Source organism: Pan paniscus, chromosome 1, assembly GCF_029289425.2.
Source record: "Pan paniscus chromosome 1, NHGRI_mPanPan1-v2.0_pri, whole genome shotgun sequence".
Lineage (NCBI taxonomy): Eukaryota > Metazoa > Chordata > Mammalia > Primates > Hominidae > Pan > Pan paniscus.
The window spans coordinates 94219719-94234828 of record NC_073249.2 but is presented as its reverse complement, the minus strand read 5'-3'; the positions used below and the strand labels follow the sequence as shown (position 1 = coordinate 94234828).

Here is a 15110-nt window from a genome sequence, read left to right as displayed (position 1 = left end):
TGGCGCGATCTCGGCTCACCGCAAGCTCCGCCTCCCGGGTTCACGCCATTGTCCTGCCTCCGCCTCCCAAGTAGCTGGGACTACAGGCCGCGCCCGTCACCACGCCCGGCTAATTGTTTGTATTTTTAGTAGAGACCGGGTTTCATCGTGTTAGCCAGGATGGTCTCGATCTCCTGGCCTCGTGGTCCACCCTTCTCGGCCTCCCAAAGTGCTGGGATTACAGGCTTGAACCGCGGCGCCCGGCCTTTTTTATTTTTATTTTTATTTTTTTATTTTTTATTTTTTAGAGAGGAGTTTTGCTCTTGTTGCCCAGGCTGGAGTGCAGTGGCGTGATCTCGGCTCACTGCAACTTCCACCTCCCAGGTTCAAATGATTCCCTGACTCAGCCTCCTGAGCAGCTGGGAGTACAAGGGCCCGCCACCACGCCCGGCTACATGTTTTGTATTTTTAGTAGAGACCGGGGTTTCATCATGTTAGCCAGGCTGGTCTCAACCTCCTGACCTCAGTTGATCCTCCTGCCTCGGCCTCCCAAAGTGTTGGGATTACAGGCGTAAGCCACCGCACCCGGCCCTTGCCTTGTTTCCAAACACACACAAGAATGTTAATCATAGCACCTAATAGCCCAAAAATTGGAAACAATCCCAAAAGCTATTATCAGCAGAATATATTTTCTTTTTTTCTTTTTTTTGAGACAGAGTCTCGCTCTGTCGCCCAGGATGGAGTGCAGTGGCGTGATCTCGGCTCACTGCAAGCTCCGCCTTCCGGGTTCACGCCATTCGCCTGCCTCAGCCTCCCGAGTAGCTGGGACTACAGGCGCCCGCCACCACGCCCAGCTAATTTTTTTTTTTTGTATTTTTAGTAGAAATGGGGTTTCACCGTGTTAGCCAGGATGGTCTCGATCTCCTGACCTCGTGATCTGCCCGCCTCAGCCTCCCAAAGTGCTGGGATTACAGGCGTGAACCACCGCGCCCAGCCTATTCTTTCTTTAGAATAGATCAGTGGTGGTGTATTCATACAATGGACTATTCCGCAGCAATGAAAATGAATTATAGATATTTGCAAAAATATGAATTACATAAACCATATTGAGCAAAAGACGCCAACAGATACATACTCTCTTTACATAAGGTGTTAGATACACAGAGATAGATAAATGCGTGTAAATGATAGAGATATGATAGCTAAGCCAGTCCACAGGTTATTAGTCGTGGTCCACGTGACTTCTGAAGAGATGAAGGGGCATGGGAGGCTTTAGGGGAGCTTCCGCTTTTCTGGCAAGGTTTTCTTTTTGCCCGGGGAGCTATCAGCCAGCGGAGAGATCTGTGAGAAGGGATAAGACCTCAAGACAAGTAGGAAGCAGAGCCTTCCACGGCCCGCGCCCTGGCGGCCCCAAGTCAGCGGCGGAGACGGCGCCCACCCCGCTCCAGCGTGGAGCAGTAGCAACGGCGTGGCCCGTGGAGCCCCGCCCCTCACAGGCAACCACAGAGAAGCCGGACTGGGCCACGTCTAGGAAGAGGTAGGAAGGGATCGGCGCATCGTTTCTCCAATGGGAAAGGATGTGTTTGCGGACCAATAAGTCGCCGAGAATAACACCCGCCCACGCGCCTGCCAAGCCAATCGGCTAGGAGCAGCGAGCGGCGGGGCTGAGGCGCGGCGGCCCCGCGGAGCAGCGCAGTATGGCGGGCGGGGCCCGGGAGGTGCTGACACTGCAGTTGGGACATTTTGCCGGTTTCGTGGGCGCGCACTGGTGGAACCAGCAGGTGAGGTCAGCCGGCAGCTGCCCCCGAGGAGCCCTTCGGGATCTACAGTCCCGACGATCAGCCGGCCTGCCTCGTCCTCTCTGCTTCCCCAGGATGCTGCGCTGGGCCGAGCGACCGATTCCAAGGAGCCCCCGGGAGAGCTGTGCCCCGACGTCCTGTATCGTACGGGCCGGACGCTGCACGGCCAGGAGACCTACACGCCGCGACTCATCCTCATGGATCTGAAGGGTGAGGTGGTGGCAGAGTTAGCCGATGCCCCTTATTTCCCTTCCGCGTGCCTAGTCCTTGCGCTGCCGTTATCTTCAAGACCCTCCCACCTTACCGAGCTCCAGGACCGGAGATGAGGAGCTGAGCACAACATGCCAACACTCGAGGGGCCCACGACAGTTGCTCAAGAGCCATTTCGGGAATAGGCTGCTAGGCCCTGGAGACAGTGAGGACTTGAACTGCAGCACTCCTGTCAGACTCCTGGATGTGGTTCCCCCCGCGTCCCACAGCTAATGACTAAGCTGGGAACCGAAAGATGGAATCTAGATTCTCCTAAGCCAAGGTTTTTCCCCCAACTAGTGTATATCCCAGAAAGCTTGGAAGAGCCAAGTGCTGGAGAGATGGTGACAGCAGGTTGTCAGGTGATCAGAGGAAGGTTAGCTAGAGGGGAAGGGTGCCCAGGCGTTGACCTAACATTGTCTCTGTTATTTCTGTACAGGTAGTTTGAGCTCCCTAAAAGAGGAAGGTGGACTCTACAGGGACAAACAGTTGGATGCTGCAATAGCATGGTGTGTAACTGATGTATGGATAAGGGTGGGGATCGTGTATGTACGCAGAACGCTGGATAACTGATCAGAGTGCAGTTTCTTTGATCAATCTCCAAACTCTTTCAGGCAGGGGAAACTCACCACACACAAAGAGGAACTCTATCCCAAGAACCCTTATCTCCAAGACTTTCTGAGTGCAGAGGTGAGGGCCTCTGTCCTGAACTTTTTAACCCAGTGCTACAACCCAAGGGTCTCCATAGGGGCAGGTAAACGGGGATTTTAATCATTTTAAATGTCTTAGAATGATATTTTGGGAAAAAGCACCTTTTCCTAAGGACTGCGACTCGGTGAACAGAAAGGAGGCTATGCGGTGTGGCCAGCCAACTCAAGGAGGATGAAGCAACCTTTGCCTCTAAACTGCCTGGAACTAAATGTCGATTTTTCTGACCCCTCCCAGGGAGTGCTGAGTAGTGATGGTGTTTGGAGGGTCAAATCCATTCCCAATGGCAAAGGTGAGACTTCTCCAGATACTGATGGATGGGGGTTTGGGTAGAGCAGAAACGTGGAGAAAGGTACATTTCCTCTGCTTGTCTTCAGGTTCCTCACCACTCACCACCGCTACAACTCCAAAACCACTTATCCCTACAGAGGCCAGCATCAGGGTCTGGTCAGACTTCCTCAGAGTCCATCTCCATCCCCGGAGCATCTGTATGATTCAGAAGTACAACCACGATGGGTATGGGGACCCCAGAGGCTTTGAGGCAAGAAACATGGGTCCCCACCAATGCAGGATGAGGCTCTTGAGGCCATCTTCCCTGCCCTTCCCCAGGACAAGAGGCTGAGGAGTTGAGGGAAGAGATGTAAGTCTTGGATCGTGTTTACTTGTGGCAGGGAAGCAGGTCGGCTGGAGGCTTTTGGCCAAGGGGAAAGTGTCCTAAAGGAACCCAAGTACCAGGAAGAGCTGGAGGACAGGCTGCACTTCTACGTGGAGGAATGTGACTACTTGCAGGTAGTGGCGTGGCAATGTGCACTCCAGGGTGGAAGCTCTTCTCATCCTGCTAACTATCTTTTGTCACTCACCCCCGCCCAGGGCTTCCAGATCCTGTGTGACCTGCACGATGGCTTCTCTGGGGTAGGCGCGAAGGCGGCAGAGCTGCTACAAGATGAATATTCAGGGCGGGGAATAATAACTTGGGGCCTGCTACCTGGTCCCTACCATCGTGGGGTGAGTGGAACTTAGAGAAGTAAACAGTCACACGGTGGGGAGGGAGAAATGAGAATCCCAGTGGGAGAGTTGCTTAATACAAACTACTCTTTCTTCACCAGGAGGCCCAGAGAAACATCTATCGTCTATTAAACACAGCTTTTGGTCTCGTGCACCTGACTGCTCACAGCTCTCTTGTCTGCCCCTTGTCCTTGGGTGGGAGCCTGGGCCTGCGACCCGAGCCACCTGTCAACTTCCCTTACCTGCATTATGATGTAAGTCTCGGTGCTCTTGTTCTGACTGCGGCAGGCTACAGGGCCTCCTCATGCTCCCAGTCAGCCGCTGTCTGTTACTGGCTCTGTTCCTGAGGCCCGAGCTTGAACTCAGCTGTGATGTGGCCTCTCAGATCACACTGTCCTATGCTTGTCCAGCCTGGGGTCAAACATACCCCTGATTCGTCCCCTGGGTCTCTCTGGTGTTAATATTCTGCCTCCACACATTCTTTTCCAGGCCCGAGGCCAAGTGCCCATCTTGGTGTCTTCTTACAGGCCACTCTGCCCTTCCACTGCAGTGCCATCCTGGCTACAGCCCTGGACACAGTCACTGTTCCTTATCGCCTGTGTTCCTCTCCAGTTTCCATGGTTCATCTGGCTGACATGCTGAGCTTCTGTGGGAAAAAGGTATGAAGCTTTGTGAGGGGTTGGGTCAGTGCTGAGAAAATGTCCTATAACGTGTTCTCTTCCATCTGTTTAGGTGGTGACAGCAGGAGCAATCATCCCTTTCCCCTTGGCTCCAGGCCAGTCCCTTCCTGATTCCCTGATGCAGTTTGGAGGAGCCACCCCATGGACCCCACTGTCTGCATGTGGGGAGCCTTCTGGAACACGTTGCTTTGCCCAGTCAGTGGTGCTGAGGGGTATAGACAGAGCATGCCACACAAGGTGAGAGCTGTTGGTCCTTAGGAGTCCTTGTCAGATTTTTGTCTCATATCCATCTTCCCCTAATTTCTCTGGGGCATTCTAATGATACTGTTCCCTCCCCACCCCTTAAAAAGGAAAAAAAAAAGGGCTTTGAATATCTTGATCCAGCTGATGGCCTGAGAACATAAGAATTCTGTTTCTTATTCATGCTGCCACAGACTAATGGTGGTTTTGGCTTTGTTCTGGCAGCCAGCTCACCCCAGGGACACCTCCACCCTCTGCCCTTCATGCATGTACCACTGGGGAACAAATCTTGGCTCAGTATTTACAACAGCAGCAGCCTGGAGTCATGAGGTCAGTGTAACGGTTGCTCCTGCCCTTCTTGCCAACCGCAACCCTCCCTTGACTTCTTACGCACTTAATGGCTGTTCTCTGCCCCCACAGTTCTTCCCATCTGCTGCTGACTCCCTGCAGGGTGGCTCCTCCTTACCCCCACCTCTTCTCAAGCTGCAGTCCACCGGGTATGGTTCTGGATGGTTCCCCCAAGGGAGCAGGTATGTAGGAGGTGAAGAAAACTGAGATTTCAAGTATGGGAGAGTTTTTACTCTCTCCATTCCTGGATTAAAAGTGCTGAAAAAGTCCACAGTTAAACATTCCTTTATTCACCCTATGGCTCCCAAGAAAAGCATTCTTCCTCTGGAGTACTGGTGTACTAAGGGGACAATACACCAAATTTGTTGAGTTTACAATCAAGTCTACTAAGGTTGGACTTCCTTATCAGTTTGGCAGAGTCCCAGGGCAGAATAATCATCCATCTACAGGTCTCTGTTTCCTCTCCCTCCACAGCAGTGGAGAGCATCCCAGTGTTTGGGGCACTGTGTTCCTCTTCGTCCCTGCACCAGACCCTGGAAGCCTTGGCCAGAGACCTCACCAAACTCGACTTGCGGCGCTGGGCCAGCTTCATGGATGCTGGAGTGGAGCACGATGACGTAGCAGAGCTGCTGCAGGAGCTACAAAGCCTGGCCCAGTGCTACCAGGATGGTGACAGCCTCGTGGACTAAAGTTCCCAGTGTGGGAGAAAGGAGCTAGTTTGCAATAAAAACAGCTGGATGCAGGAGCCCAGTGTCTTCATGCAGAGGAGCTCAATGTCGCGGGACTAGCTACACCAACATATGCACTTTTTACATTTAGAAACACTGTGATTAGACCACAGAACAATAAATATGTGCCATCAGACCAAAAAAAAGTAGAGAAAGGAGCTGAACTCCACTCTCGATGCTATTTACAGAGGACATCTGTAAAGTCTTCATAAAAGACCTTGAATGATGCCTAGGATGGCAGAGCCCCTGGGTCCTACTCCATCCTCCAGCCTTTGTCCTTGTCCTGGCCTCCTGCTCTCCAGATCTGTAAACTGGGCTCAAGGACTGTACAAGCAGAGTACAACTACCCGCCTCCCCGGTGCCAGGGCGCCTGTTGGGTTTGGTCCTGTGTAGATGATTCCCAGAGTCTCATTCATCCAGCTCCTCTTCAGACAGAAGGTCCCCATGGTCAGACAGCTGGTCTGCATTGCTGGTACTGGTTGCATCATCCTCATCCTCAGAGCTGGCTTCACAGGCAGTGTGGAAGAGCTGCATGAGTTCTCGAAAATGGTGGGAAACCTAAGAAAGGAGGAGGGCTGTATTCACTGATCCTTACTAACATGTTAACATTTATGAAGCACTATATATTGATTTGCAAAATCTTTTATTTATTCCACACAGCAAGGTTGAGAGAGCTATGTCACTATAGATAAGGAAACTCAAGAGGCTAAATGTTTTGTCCAAAGTCACACGCCTCCTAAAAACAAAACTAGAATGGCCGGGCACAGTGGCTCACACCTGTAATCCCAGCACTTTGGGAGGCCGAGGCAGGTAGATCACTTGAGGTCAGGAGTTCGAGACCAGCCTGGCCAACATGGTGAAGCCCTGTCTCTACTAAAAATACAAAAATTGGCTGGGTGGTGGGCGCCTGTAATCCCAGCCACTTGAGAGGCTGAGGCAGGAGAACTGCTTGAACCTGGGAGGTGGAGGTTGCAGTGAGCCACGATCATGCCACTGCACTCCAGCCTGGGCGACAGAGCAAGACTCTGGCTCAAAAAAAAAAAAAAAAGCTAGAATGGAAACTGGGGCTTCCACCTAAAAATGCAGTGTCCTTTCTCTTCTAGAGCCACTACCACCCTGATGAGTCAAGCCTTTCCTTAGATCAAACCTTTACAAAAATCACTTATCTTGGATATGAAAACTCCTTCTTTGGCCTTTCTCTTAGTTGGCCACCTTGACCTCTTTTTGCTGGGTCTTCACCCCAACCCGCACCTACCTCAGCAGGGGTCTTATTTCCCAGCTGCTGGGAGATGATGCTGAAGGTCTGTGGCTGTGCCCCTTGCTCCTGGCACATGGTGAGGATCACACGGTCAGCTTCCCTGTAACCCAGGTATCATGATTAACCCTAGGGAGCCACATGGATGTGGTCTATGCTCTTTTCCAAACACACGTCATCCACCCTTACCTACCTTGTCCACAGGACAATCTTTTCCCCAGTGGAGCTGACCTTGCTGTTGTTGGCACACACCGTAGCTTCTGTGGCCTTTGGCTGCTGTTCCCCCTCTGGACCCTTGGCCTGTGTTCCACTGTCTTTAGCCAAACCCCCTCTAGGGGCTTTGGGAGAAGTCTCTGAGGTGTCAATTCCTGATGGAGATTCATGGACGGGGCACGTCCTGTCTCTTGTCTTCACCCTAGCTCTGCTTGAGGGCAGCCATCTCTCTTGAGTGTCTGGTTTCCCGGACACATGTCTTCTCCCTGCATCTCTGGTCTTTGAGGAAACAGGACTCAGGAAGGAAGCAGGGGGTTCCACGGTACCAGGCAATTTCTCAGTTTCTGATGCATCCCAGACCAGCATCAAAGCCTCTGACTCACTCACTGCCTTTTGGTCCTCCCTCTCTTTCTGAAGTCTGGGGGATGCCTTGGGGCAGGAGCGAACCTCAGGCCCAACCTGGTTTCTCTTAACAGTGTACAGTACAGCTCCAGTTGTGGGGGGAAATTGAGGAGTCTCTGGTGAATGAGGTGGTGGGCCATCCAGGAGGAGCCATTCTGTAAGAGTCACTTCTCGAGGGGATGGCAAAGTGCCCCCCACTGCCAATCCTGCTTAGGAGGAGAATAAGGATCCCAGGGTACTGTCAGGATCAAGATGCACCTAAGCACGAGAAATTACCTGTGGCCAGGTACTGTGCAAAAATTCTAATAAAAAAGAGGGCTGGGCATGGTGGCTCACACCTATAATGTCTGCACTTTGGGAAGCCAAAGTGGTGGGACTGCCAGGAGTTTGAGACTAGCCTGGGCAATATGGTGAGACCCCATCTCTGCAAGAAAATATAAATAATAAAGGAGTTGGGTGGAGGTGGGGGGCATAATGTCACTTATGCAAAGATATAAAGTCCTACTGCCAAAGCTGAGAACGGCCCAGTCTTTAGGATGTAGATTACAGTAGATTTAGAGATGGGGGAAGGGTTTTAGGAATAGAAACACAGACAATGTTGAATCATGTGAAATTTGTAGCACTTTTTTTTTTTTTTTTTTTTTTTTTTTTGAGAGATTTTTGGTCTTGTTGCCCAGGCTGGAGTACAGTAGCGTGATCTCAGGTCATGGCAACCTCCGCCTCCAGGGTTTAAGGGATTCTCCTGCCTCAGCCTCCCAAGTAGGTGGGATTATAGGTGCCCACCACCGGGCCCAGCTATTTTTTTTTTTTTTTCTTTTGTATTTTTAATAGAGATGGGGTTTCACCATGTTGGCCAGGCTGGTCTTGAATTCCTGACCTCAGGTGATCCACCCACCTCGGCCTCCCAAAGTGTTGGGATTACAGGCGTGAGCCACTGCGCCCGGCCACACACTCTTAATTCTGCAAGAGGAGTGAGGCCATAGGATAGAAAAAGCCTGAACAGGAGAAGGGCTTCTTATGGGTCCATCAGTGAAAGAGGTGGTATATCCATCCCTGAAAAGGGTGTTATTTATCCAGGCTCATGGAGGTTCCTGTCTGGGGTATAGAAGAACGAGAGTGAAAAACAGAAGGGCTGGGTTGGCAGATCACTCACCTGAAATAGGCATCTCTCTTTCTGGTGGTCCTGACAGTCCTGTTCTGGGTGGCCTCTTGGGGCTCCTTGCTCTTGTAGGATTTGCTGTCACAGACCCACAGGGATGGTCTTCTGGGTCAAAGGTGTCCTGACCGCCTATGCCTTTGGGGCCCACCAAAGGAAGAAGCCCTGCCTGATGCTCACCAAGTCAACCCACATGCATATCTGCTCCAACAATTTTGTTTTTTTAAGAGAAAGGGTTTCAGTTGGGTGCAATGGTACATGCCTGTAAACCCAGCTACTTGGGAGGCTGAGGTGTGAGGATCACTTGAGCCCAAGGGTTCAAGATCAACCTGGGCAACATAGTGAGACCCTGTCTCAAAAACAAACAAACAAAAAGAGGCCAGGTGTGGTGGCTCACACCTGTAATCCCAGTACTTTGGAGGCCCACACCTGTAATCCCAGTACTTTGGAAGCCGAGGGCAGGGATCACTTGAGGTCAGGAGTTCCAGATTAGCCTAGTGAACATGGTGAAACCCCATCTCTACTAAAAATACAAAAATTAGCGGAATGTTGTGGCGGGGGCCTGTAGTCTCAGCTACTTGGGAAGCTGAGGCACGAGAATTGCTTGAACCCAGGAGGCAGAGGTTACAGTGAGCTGAGATTATGCCACTACACTCCAGGCTGGACGAAAGTGAGACTCCACCTCAAAAAAAAAAAAAAAAGAGACAAGGTCTCACAGATAACACAAATTATCTTGCCCAGGTTGGAGTGCAGTGCCTGTTTACACAAGTATGACCATAGTGGTACACTATAGCCTCAGACTCCTGGGCTCAAGTAGTGATCTTCTGGTGTGAGCCTCCTGAGTGCCCCTTTGCCCAGCTACTGCTCCAAAGATTTTATTTTGTTTTATTTATTTATTTATTTATTTATTTATTTATTTATTTTTTAGCTGGAGTTTCGCTCATGTTGCACAGGCTGGAGTGCAATGGTGCGATCTCCACTCACCGCAACCTCTGCCTCCCAGGTTCAAGCGATTCTCCTGCCTCAGCCTCCCGAGTAGCTGGGATTACAGGCATGCACCACCATGCCCAGCTAATTTTGTATTTTTAATAGAGACAGGGTTTCTCCATGTTGTTCAGGCTGGTCTCCAACTCCCAACCTCAGGTGATCTGCCTCCCAAAGTGTTCAGATTACAGGTGTGAGCCACCACATCTGGCCAGGGGAAGGGTATTAATACTGGATTTGATTCCTAATGATTCCACTCTCCACTCCACCCTACTGATCTCCAACTAGGGCACTATTCCAAGCAGAGCAAGGAGGTAAGGCCCCTCCCAGGTCCCAGAACCTCCTTCGCTGAACATCCCTTCCAGCACATCCATGGCATCCCTGAGCCTGTGAAGATCAGACAGGCTCCGGTTTCAGGTAGCAATCCCTCCCTATCCCAGTGCTTTATGCTTTGGGTGAGCCTGAAAAGTCCTTGCCTTTTTCATCTCCTCCAGGAAGCCCATGAGCCTCCAGAGGCAAAAAGGTATGGAGTAGGTTGGGGAAAGAGACAAGGGAAAGGCCTAAGGCCCGGAAGACAACAGGAAGAAAGCAGGACAGGAAAGAATACCTCGGTGATCTCCTGGGGAAGGCAGTCTGCACAACCTTGGAGGACCTTGATAATCTTCTGGTGGTGTGAGGGGTTCTCTGCAAAGCAAATCTCCAGCTGCCGAAGGAACTTGCGGCTCTTCTCAAAAGCCTGCTGCTCCTCAAACTACCAGAGTGGAAAGTGGGCAAAAGAGGAGTCATGATGCAGCTAGAGCAGGACTTGAGGGTTCTAAGGATAAGAACTAGTGGACTAGGACACAAGAGATGACAGAACCCTGGTTTAAAATTCTAGTTTACAACTATTGAGATCTAATTAAAAACCCTAACTTCCATCCACCTTGGGCCACTGGTGGGTAGCCACCCAAAGCAATTAAGATGTGAGCAACAGCTTCAAGAGATGTATATATTTCATGTTGTTTGCTGTATTATGGATGTGAAATGAGACACTCAAACTCATGTAATACTTCAGAGCTTACATTAGGAAGAATTTTCAGGCCTTGCAAGGTGGCTCATGCCTGTAATCCCACCATTTGGGAGGCCAAAGCAGGAGGATAGTTTAAAGCCAGGAGTTTAGCCGGGTGCGGTGGCTCATGCCTGTAATCCTAGCACTTTGAGAGGCCAAGGTGGGTGGATCATGAGGTCAGCAGTTCGAGACCAGCCTGGCCAAGATGGTGAAACCCCGTCTCTACTAAAAAATACAAAAAAATTAGCTGGGCGCGGTGGCAGGTGCCTGTAATCCCAGCTACTCAGAAGGCTGAGGCAGGAGAATCACTTGAACCCGGGAGGTGGAGGTTGCAGTGAGCTGAGATCACACCACTGCACTCTAGCCTGGGTGACAGAGCAAGACTCCATCTCAAAAAAAAAAAAAAAAAGCCAGGAGTTCAAGACCAGCCTGGGCAACATAGCGAGACTCCATCTCTACAAAAAAACTTAAAAATTAGGCAGATGTTGTGGTGTGCACCTGTAGCCCCAGCTATTTGGGAGGCTGAGTCAGGAGGATCCCTGGGGCCTGTGTTGCCCAGGCTGGTCTCAAACTCCTGGCTACAAGGGATTCTCCCACCTCAGCCTCCTGGAGTGCTGGGATTACAGGTGTGAGCCACGTGCATGGCCGAGACACTGTCTCTCTCTTTTTTTGGGGGGGCGGGGGGTGGGACAAGTTCTTGCCATTGTCACCCAGGCTGGAGTGTTAGTGGAGGAATCATGGCTCAGTGAAGCCTCAATCTCCCAGGCTCAAGCAGTCTTCCCACCTCAGCCTCCCAAGTAGCTGGGACCACAGGTGTGCACCACCATACTCAGCTAATCTTTTTATTTTTTGTAGAGGCAGGGTTTTGCTATGTTGTCCAGGCTGGCCTCGAAACCCTGAGCTCAAGCCATCCATCGGCCTTGGCCTCCCAAAATGCTGGGATTTCAGGTGTGAGCCAAAATACCCAGCTGACATTATCTCTTTATTTTTATTTTGTTATTTTTTATTTATTTTTTTGACATGGAATCTCACTCTTGTTGCCCAGGCTGGGGTGCAGTGGCACGATCTTGGCTCACTGCAACCTCTGCCTCTAGGGTTCAAGCGATTCTTCTGCCTCAGCCCCCCTAATAGTTGGGATTACAGGCACATGCTACCATGCCTGGCTAATTTTTGTATTTTTAGTAGAGACAGGGTTTCACCATGTTGGCCAGGCTGATCTCGAACTCCTGACCTCAGGTAATCTACCCACCTTGGCCTCCCAAAATGCTGGAATTACAGGCATGAGCCACCACGCCTGGCCTATTTTTTTATTTTTTATTTTGAGATGGAGCCTATCTCAGCTCACTGCAACCTCCGCCTCCTTGGTTCAAGCGATCCTCCTGCCTCAGCCCTGCTAGTAGCTGGGATTATAGGCACATGCCACCATACCTGGCTAATTTTTGAATTTTTAGTAGAGATGGGGTTCCGCCATGTTGGCCAGGCTGGTCTCAAACTTCTGACCTCAGGTTATCCACCCGCCTTGGCCTTCCAAAATGCTGGGATTACAGGCATGAGCCACCGCGCGTGGCCTATTTTTTTATTTTTTATTTTGAGATGGAGCTGATCTCGGCTCACCGCAACCTTCGCCTCCTGGGTTCGAGCAATTCTCCTGCCTCAGCCTCCCAAGTAGCTGGGATTACAGGCACCCACCACCATGCTGAGCTAATTATCTCTTTTTTTTTTTTTCTGAGACAGAGTCTCACTCTGTTGCCCAGCCTGGAGTGCAGTGGCACAATCTTGGCTCATTGCAACCTCCACTGGGTTCAAGTGATTCTTCTGCCTCAGCCTCCTGAGTAAATGGGATTACAGGCATGTGCCAACACACTCGGCTAATTTCGTATTTTTAGTAGAGATGGGGTTTCACCATGTTGGCCAAACTGGTCTTGAACTCCTGACCTCAAGTGATCCACCTGCCTCGGCCTCCCAAAGTCCTTGGATTACAGATGTGAGCCACCACACCCAGCCTTAATTATCTCTCTCTCTTTTTTTAATCCTGTTTACCTCTCTTCGGATGCTCTAAGGGCCCTCTGTAGCTGTAGCATTCAAAAGCCAGGGGTCAGGAAAGAGAATCTTGCAACTGAAATTTGATTTTGGGAAGCCTGTTGAATATGTTACAGGTTTTTTTTTTTTTTTTTTTTGAGACAGAGTTTTGCTCTTGTTGCCCAGGCTGAAGTGCTGTGGCACAATCTCGGCTCACTGCACCCTCTGCCTTCCAGGCTCAATCTATTCTCCTGCCTCAGCCTCTTGAGTAGCTGGGATTACAGGCATGCGCCACCACGCCCAGCTAATTTTGTATTTTTAGTAGAGACAGGGTTTCCCCATGTTGGTCAGGCTTGTCTCGAACTCACAACCTCAGGTGATCCACCTGCCTCAGCCTCCCAAAGTGCTGGGATTATAGGCGTGAGCCACCATGACTGCCCCTTACAGGTTTAAAACTCTTGATATTATGAAATAGAATTTTAGATTACCATAAGTCATTTGTTTTGCCAAAAGGATGACTCAAAAATTTGAAAAAGCAAAATGCTTTGATTAGCCTTTACTATTACATAAAAATCCTGTTCAAGAGAGAAAGCCAAATTTTACCCTTGCATAAGTCTGCTATTAATGTTAACCCCAATTTTAATGAAATCCTATAGACAATTCTATTTAATCTTTTTTTTTTTTTTTTTTGGCAGTGGCAAGATTTATTAAAGTGAAAGTAAAGTTTCCACATGGTAGAAGGGGACCTGAAAGGGCTGCCATTTTTGGCTTGGGTGTCTTATACTTATATCCCCTTATGACCCCTCCCCTTTTTCTTTTTCTGTCCTATAGAATTAGCTTATTTTCTATCCACTTGTGGGTAGGTGGGCGTGATTGGTTAAAAACATCAGGCTGCGGCTAGAGCTTAAACTCCCTATATGATTGGTTGAAGGTTCAATCCCTTAGTTTGCAGCTATAACTCATTTTGGCTTAGGGGAAAGTTCCCTTAGGGAAGTCCCTATTGACCCAGGAAGTCCAGCCAACTTAGCCACTTAGTCCCTCAGTCCCTCCTCTCAAAAGGAAAGCCCAAGTGCCATTGGGAAGTTGGGCAACAATCATTCTAGCTACTTCCTGCTGAACTGGGGTGTAGAAGGGGCTCTGCAGTTGAGCCTTCCTCAGGAGGGGAGTCTTCAGTGTCATGGTGCAAGAACAGATTGGTGGGTTGGTCTAGGGGTCCTCGATAGCAGGTGCTAGTGGTGGTCATTTGGGGCTCCATTTGTAGAATCATTTGCAGTTTCATGGATTCTATTCTGGAAGAGACAAATTTTACAAGGAGGTTAAAAATGCAGGGTCCAGAGATAAGCAACATCACAATAGCCACCAAGGGTCCCAAGAAGGGGAGAAGCCAGGGCATCCATTGGTTGACAATACTCCAAAGTCCTGTGTCTTGGAGCTCTTGTGCCTGGCACTGTATCTGGTCTCGAAGCTCCTTAACCTTTTTTGGTGACAATTCTGTATTGATTAACAAAATAGTAACACTCTTCTCCTAGAAAAAGACAGGTTCCACCTCTTTCAGCTGTTAATAAATTTAAGGCTTTCCAATTCTGGAGGGCTACTGCTGCTAAAGAGTTAAGCTAGCTTTGTAAGGTGACCAGTGAATCTGCAACTCGTTCCATGTCATCATTTAACTCTTGTGATAATTTGTAATACATTGGGGTGATCAGACCCAACACCAGGCTGTGGGGGCTACGAAGTCCGGCGGAGTCAAAGGAATGAGATAAGACAAGTTAAGAGTGCAAGAAGTGGGACCAGGGGGCCAATGCTAGTATGGAGGCTGTGAAGGCCCTGAGCTCTTGAAGCCCACACTATTTATTGGTGATCAAACAAAGAAGCAGGTGGTGAGGATGTGGGGGTTCAAAGAAAGCAGTGTATCAAGCGCGTGATCTACAGCTGTGACAGTTTAGCATTTTCTTTGAAGCATATGGAACATGTTCTGCTACTTGAGATAATGGGGAACATGTTCTTCTAGTTTAAGACACAATCGATCTATGAGCCTGGGAGGGCTAGAAACAAGGAGCCAGCAAATCTAGACACATTCCAGAGGCCACAAGGGGTTTTATGCCCTGAGCCCTGGATTCCATTCAAGCCATGAGGGGTTTTATGCCCTCGGCTTAGAGTGTGGTGCAGCAGGGCAGCCTTCCACCCTTTGGCACAGAGCTTGGTGTTCCAAAGGCCACAAGGGGTTTTAGACCCTGGACCCTGGACCCTGGACCTGTTCCAAGACTCTTTTACATTATGTCAGACATGCAAGCCCTGCC

At 49.9% G+C, this 15110-nt stretch overlaps 2 protein-coding genes across 16 annotated transcripts in view; one reads left to right on the top strand and one right to left on the bottom strand.

Annotated features, from left to right (window-relative positions):
• The first annotated feature begins 1488 nt into the window (after positions 1-1488).
• On the top strand, positions 1489-6391 carry LOC112439315 (protein misato homolog 1). 15 transcript variants are annotated; one of them, XM_034937154.3, is made up of 14 exons: positions 1489-1760; positions 1853-1988; positions 2467-2536; positions 2642-2717; positions 2973-3027; positions 3113-3251; positions 3407-3524; positions 3606-3740; positions 3842-3994; positions 4268-4399; positions 4473-4657; positions 4886-4990; positions 5081-5190; positions 5483-6391. In XM_034937154.3, the coding sequence occupies exons 1-14, from the start codon at positions 1677-1679 to the stop codon at positions 5695-5697; spliced, it is 1713 nt and encodes a 570-aa protein (XP_034793045.3). In that variant the 5' UTR covers positions 1489-1676; the 3' UTR covers positions 5698-6391. The 15 variants fall into 15 exon arrangements, with proteins under 15 accessions (XP_034793045.3, XP_034793065.3, XP_034793057.3 ...); XM_034937174.3 differs by having other exon boundaries at positions 1597-1760; positions 5081-5157; positions 5486-6391; XM_034937166.3 differs by having other exon boundaries at positions 1597-1760; positions 5081-5157.
• Positions 5278-15110, bottom strand: part of LOC106635285 (GON-4-like protein) — a 29910-nt gene continuing 20077 nt past the window's right edge. Inside the window, 7 exon segments of the mRNA XM_063604403.1 lie at positions 5278-6294; positions 6992-7094; positions 7185-7812; positions 8760-8776; positions 8778-8843; positions 10021-10133; positions 10354-10497. Of these exon segments, the coding sequence (XP_063460473.1) occupies positions 6145-6294; positions 6992-7094; positions 7185-7812; positions 8760-8776; positions 8778-8843; positions 10021-10133; positions 10354-10497 (1221 nt within the window). The 3' untranslated portion in view covers positions 5278-6144.

Bases quoted from the DNA above. Each gene is read 5' to 3' on its own strand.
- LOC112439315 (XM_034937154.3), top strand. From the start codon at position 1,677: ATGGCGGGCGGGGCCCGGGAGGTGCTGACACTGCAGTTGGGACATTTT. The intron at 1,761-1,852 runs GTGAGGTCAGCC...CTGCTTCCCCAG, and splicing joins CGCACTGGTGGAACCAGCAG to GATGCTGCGCTGGGCCGAGC. The intron at 1,989-2,466 runs GTGAGGTGGTGG...ATTTCTGTACAG, and splicing joins CATCCTCATGGATCTGAAGG to GTAGTTTGAGCTCCCTAAAA.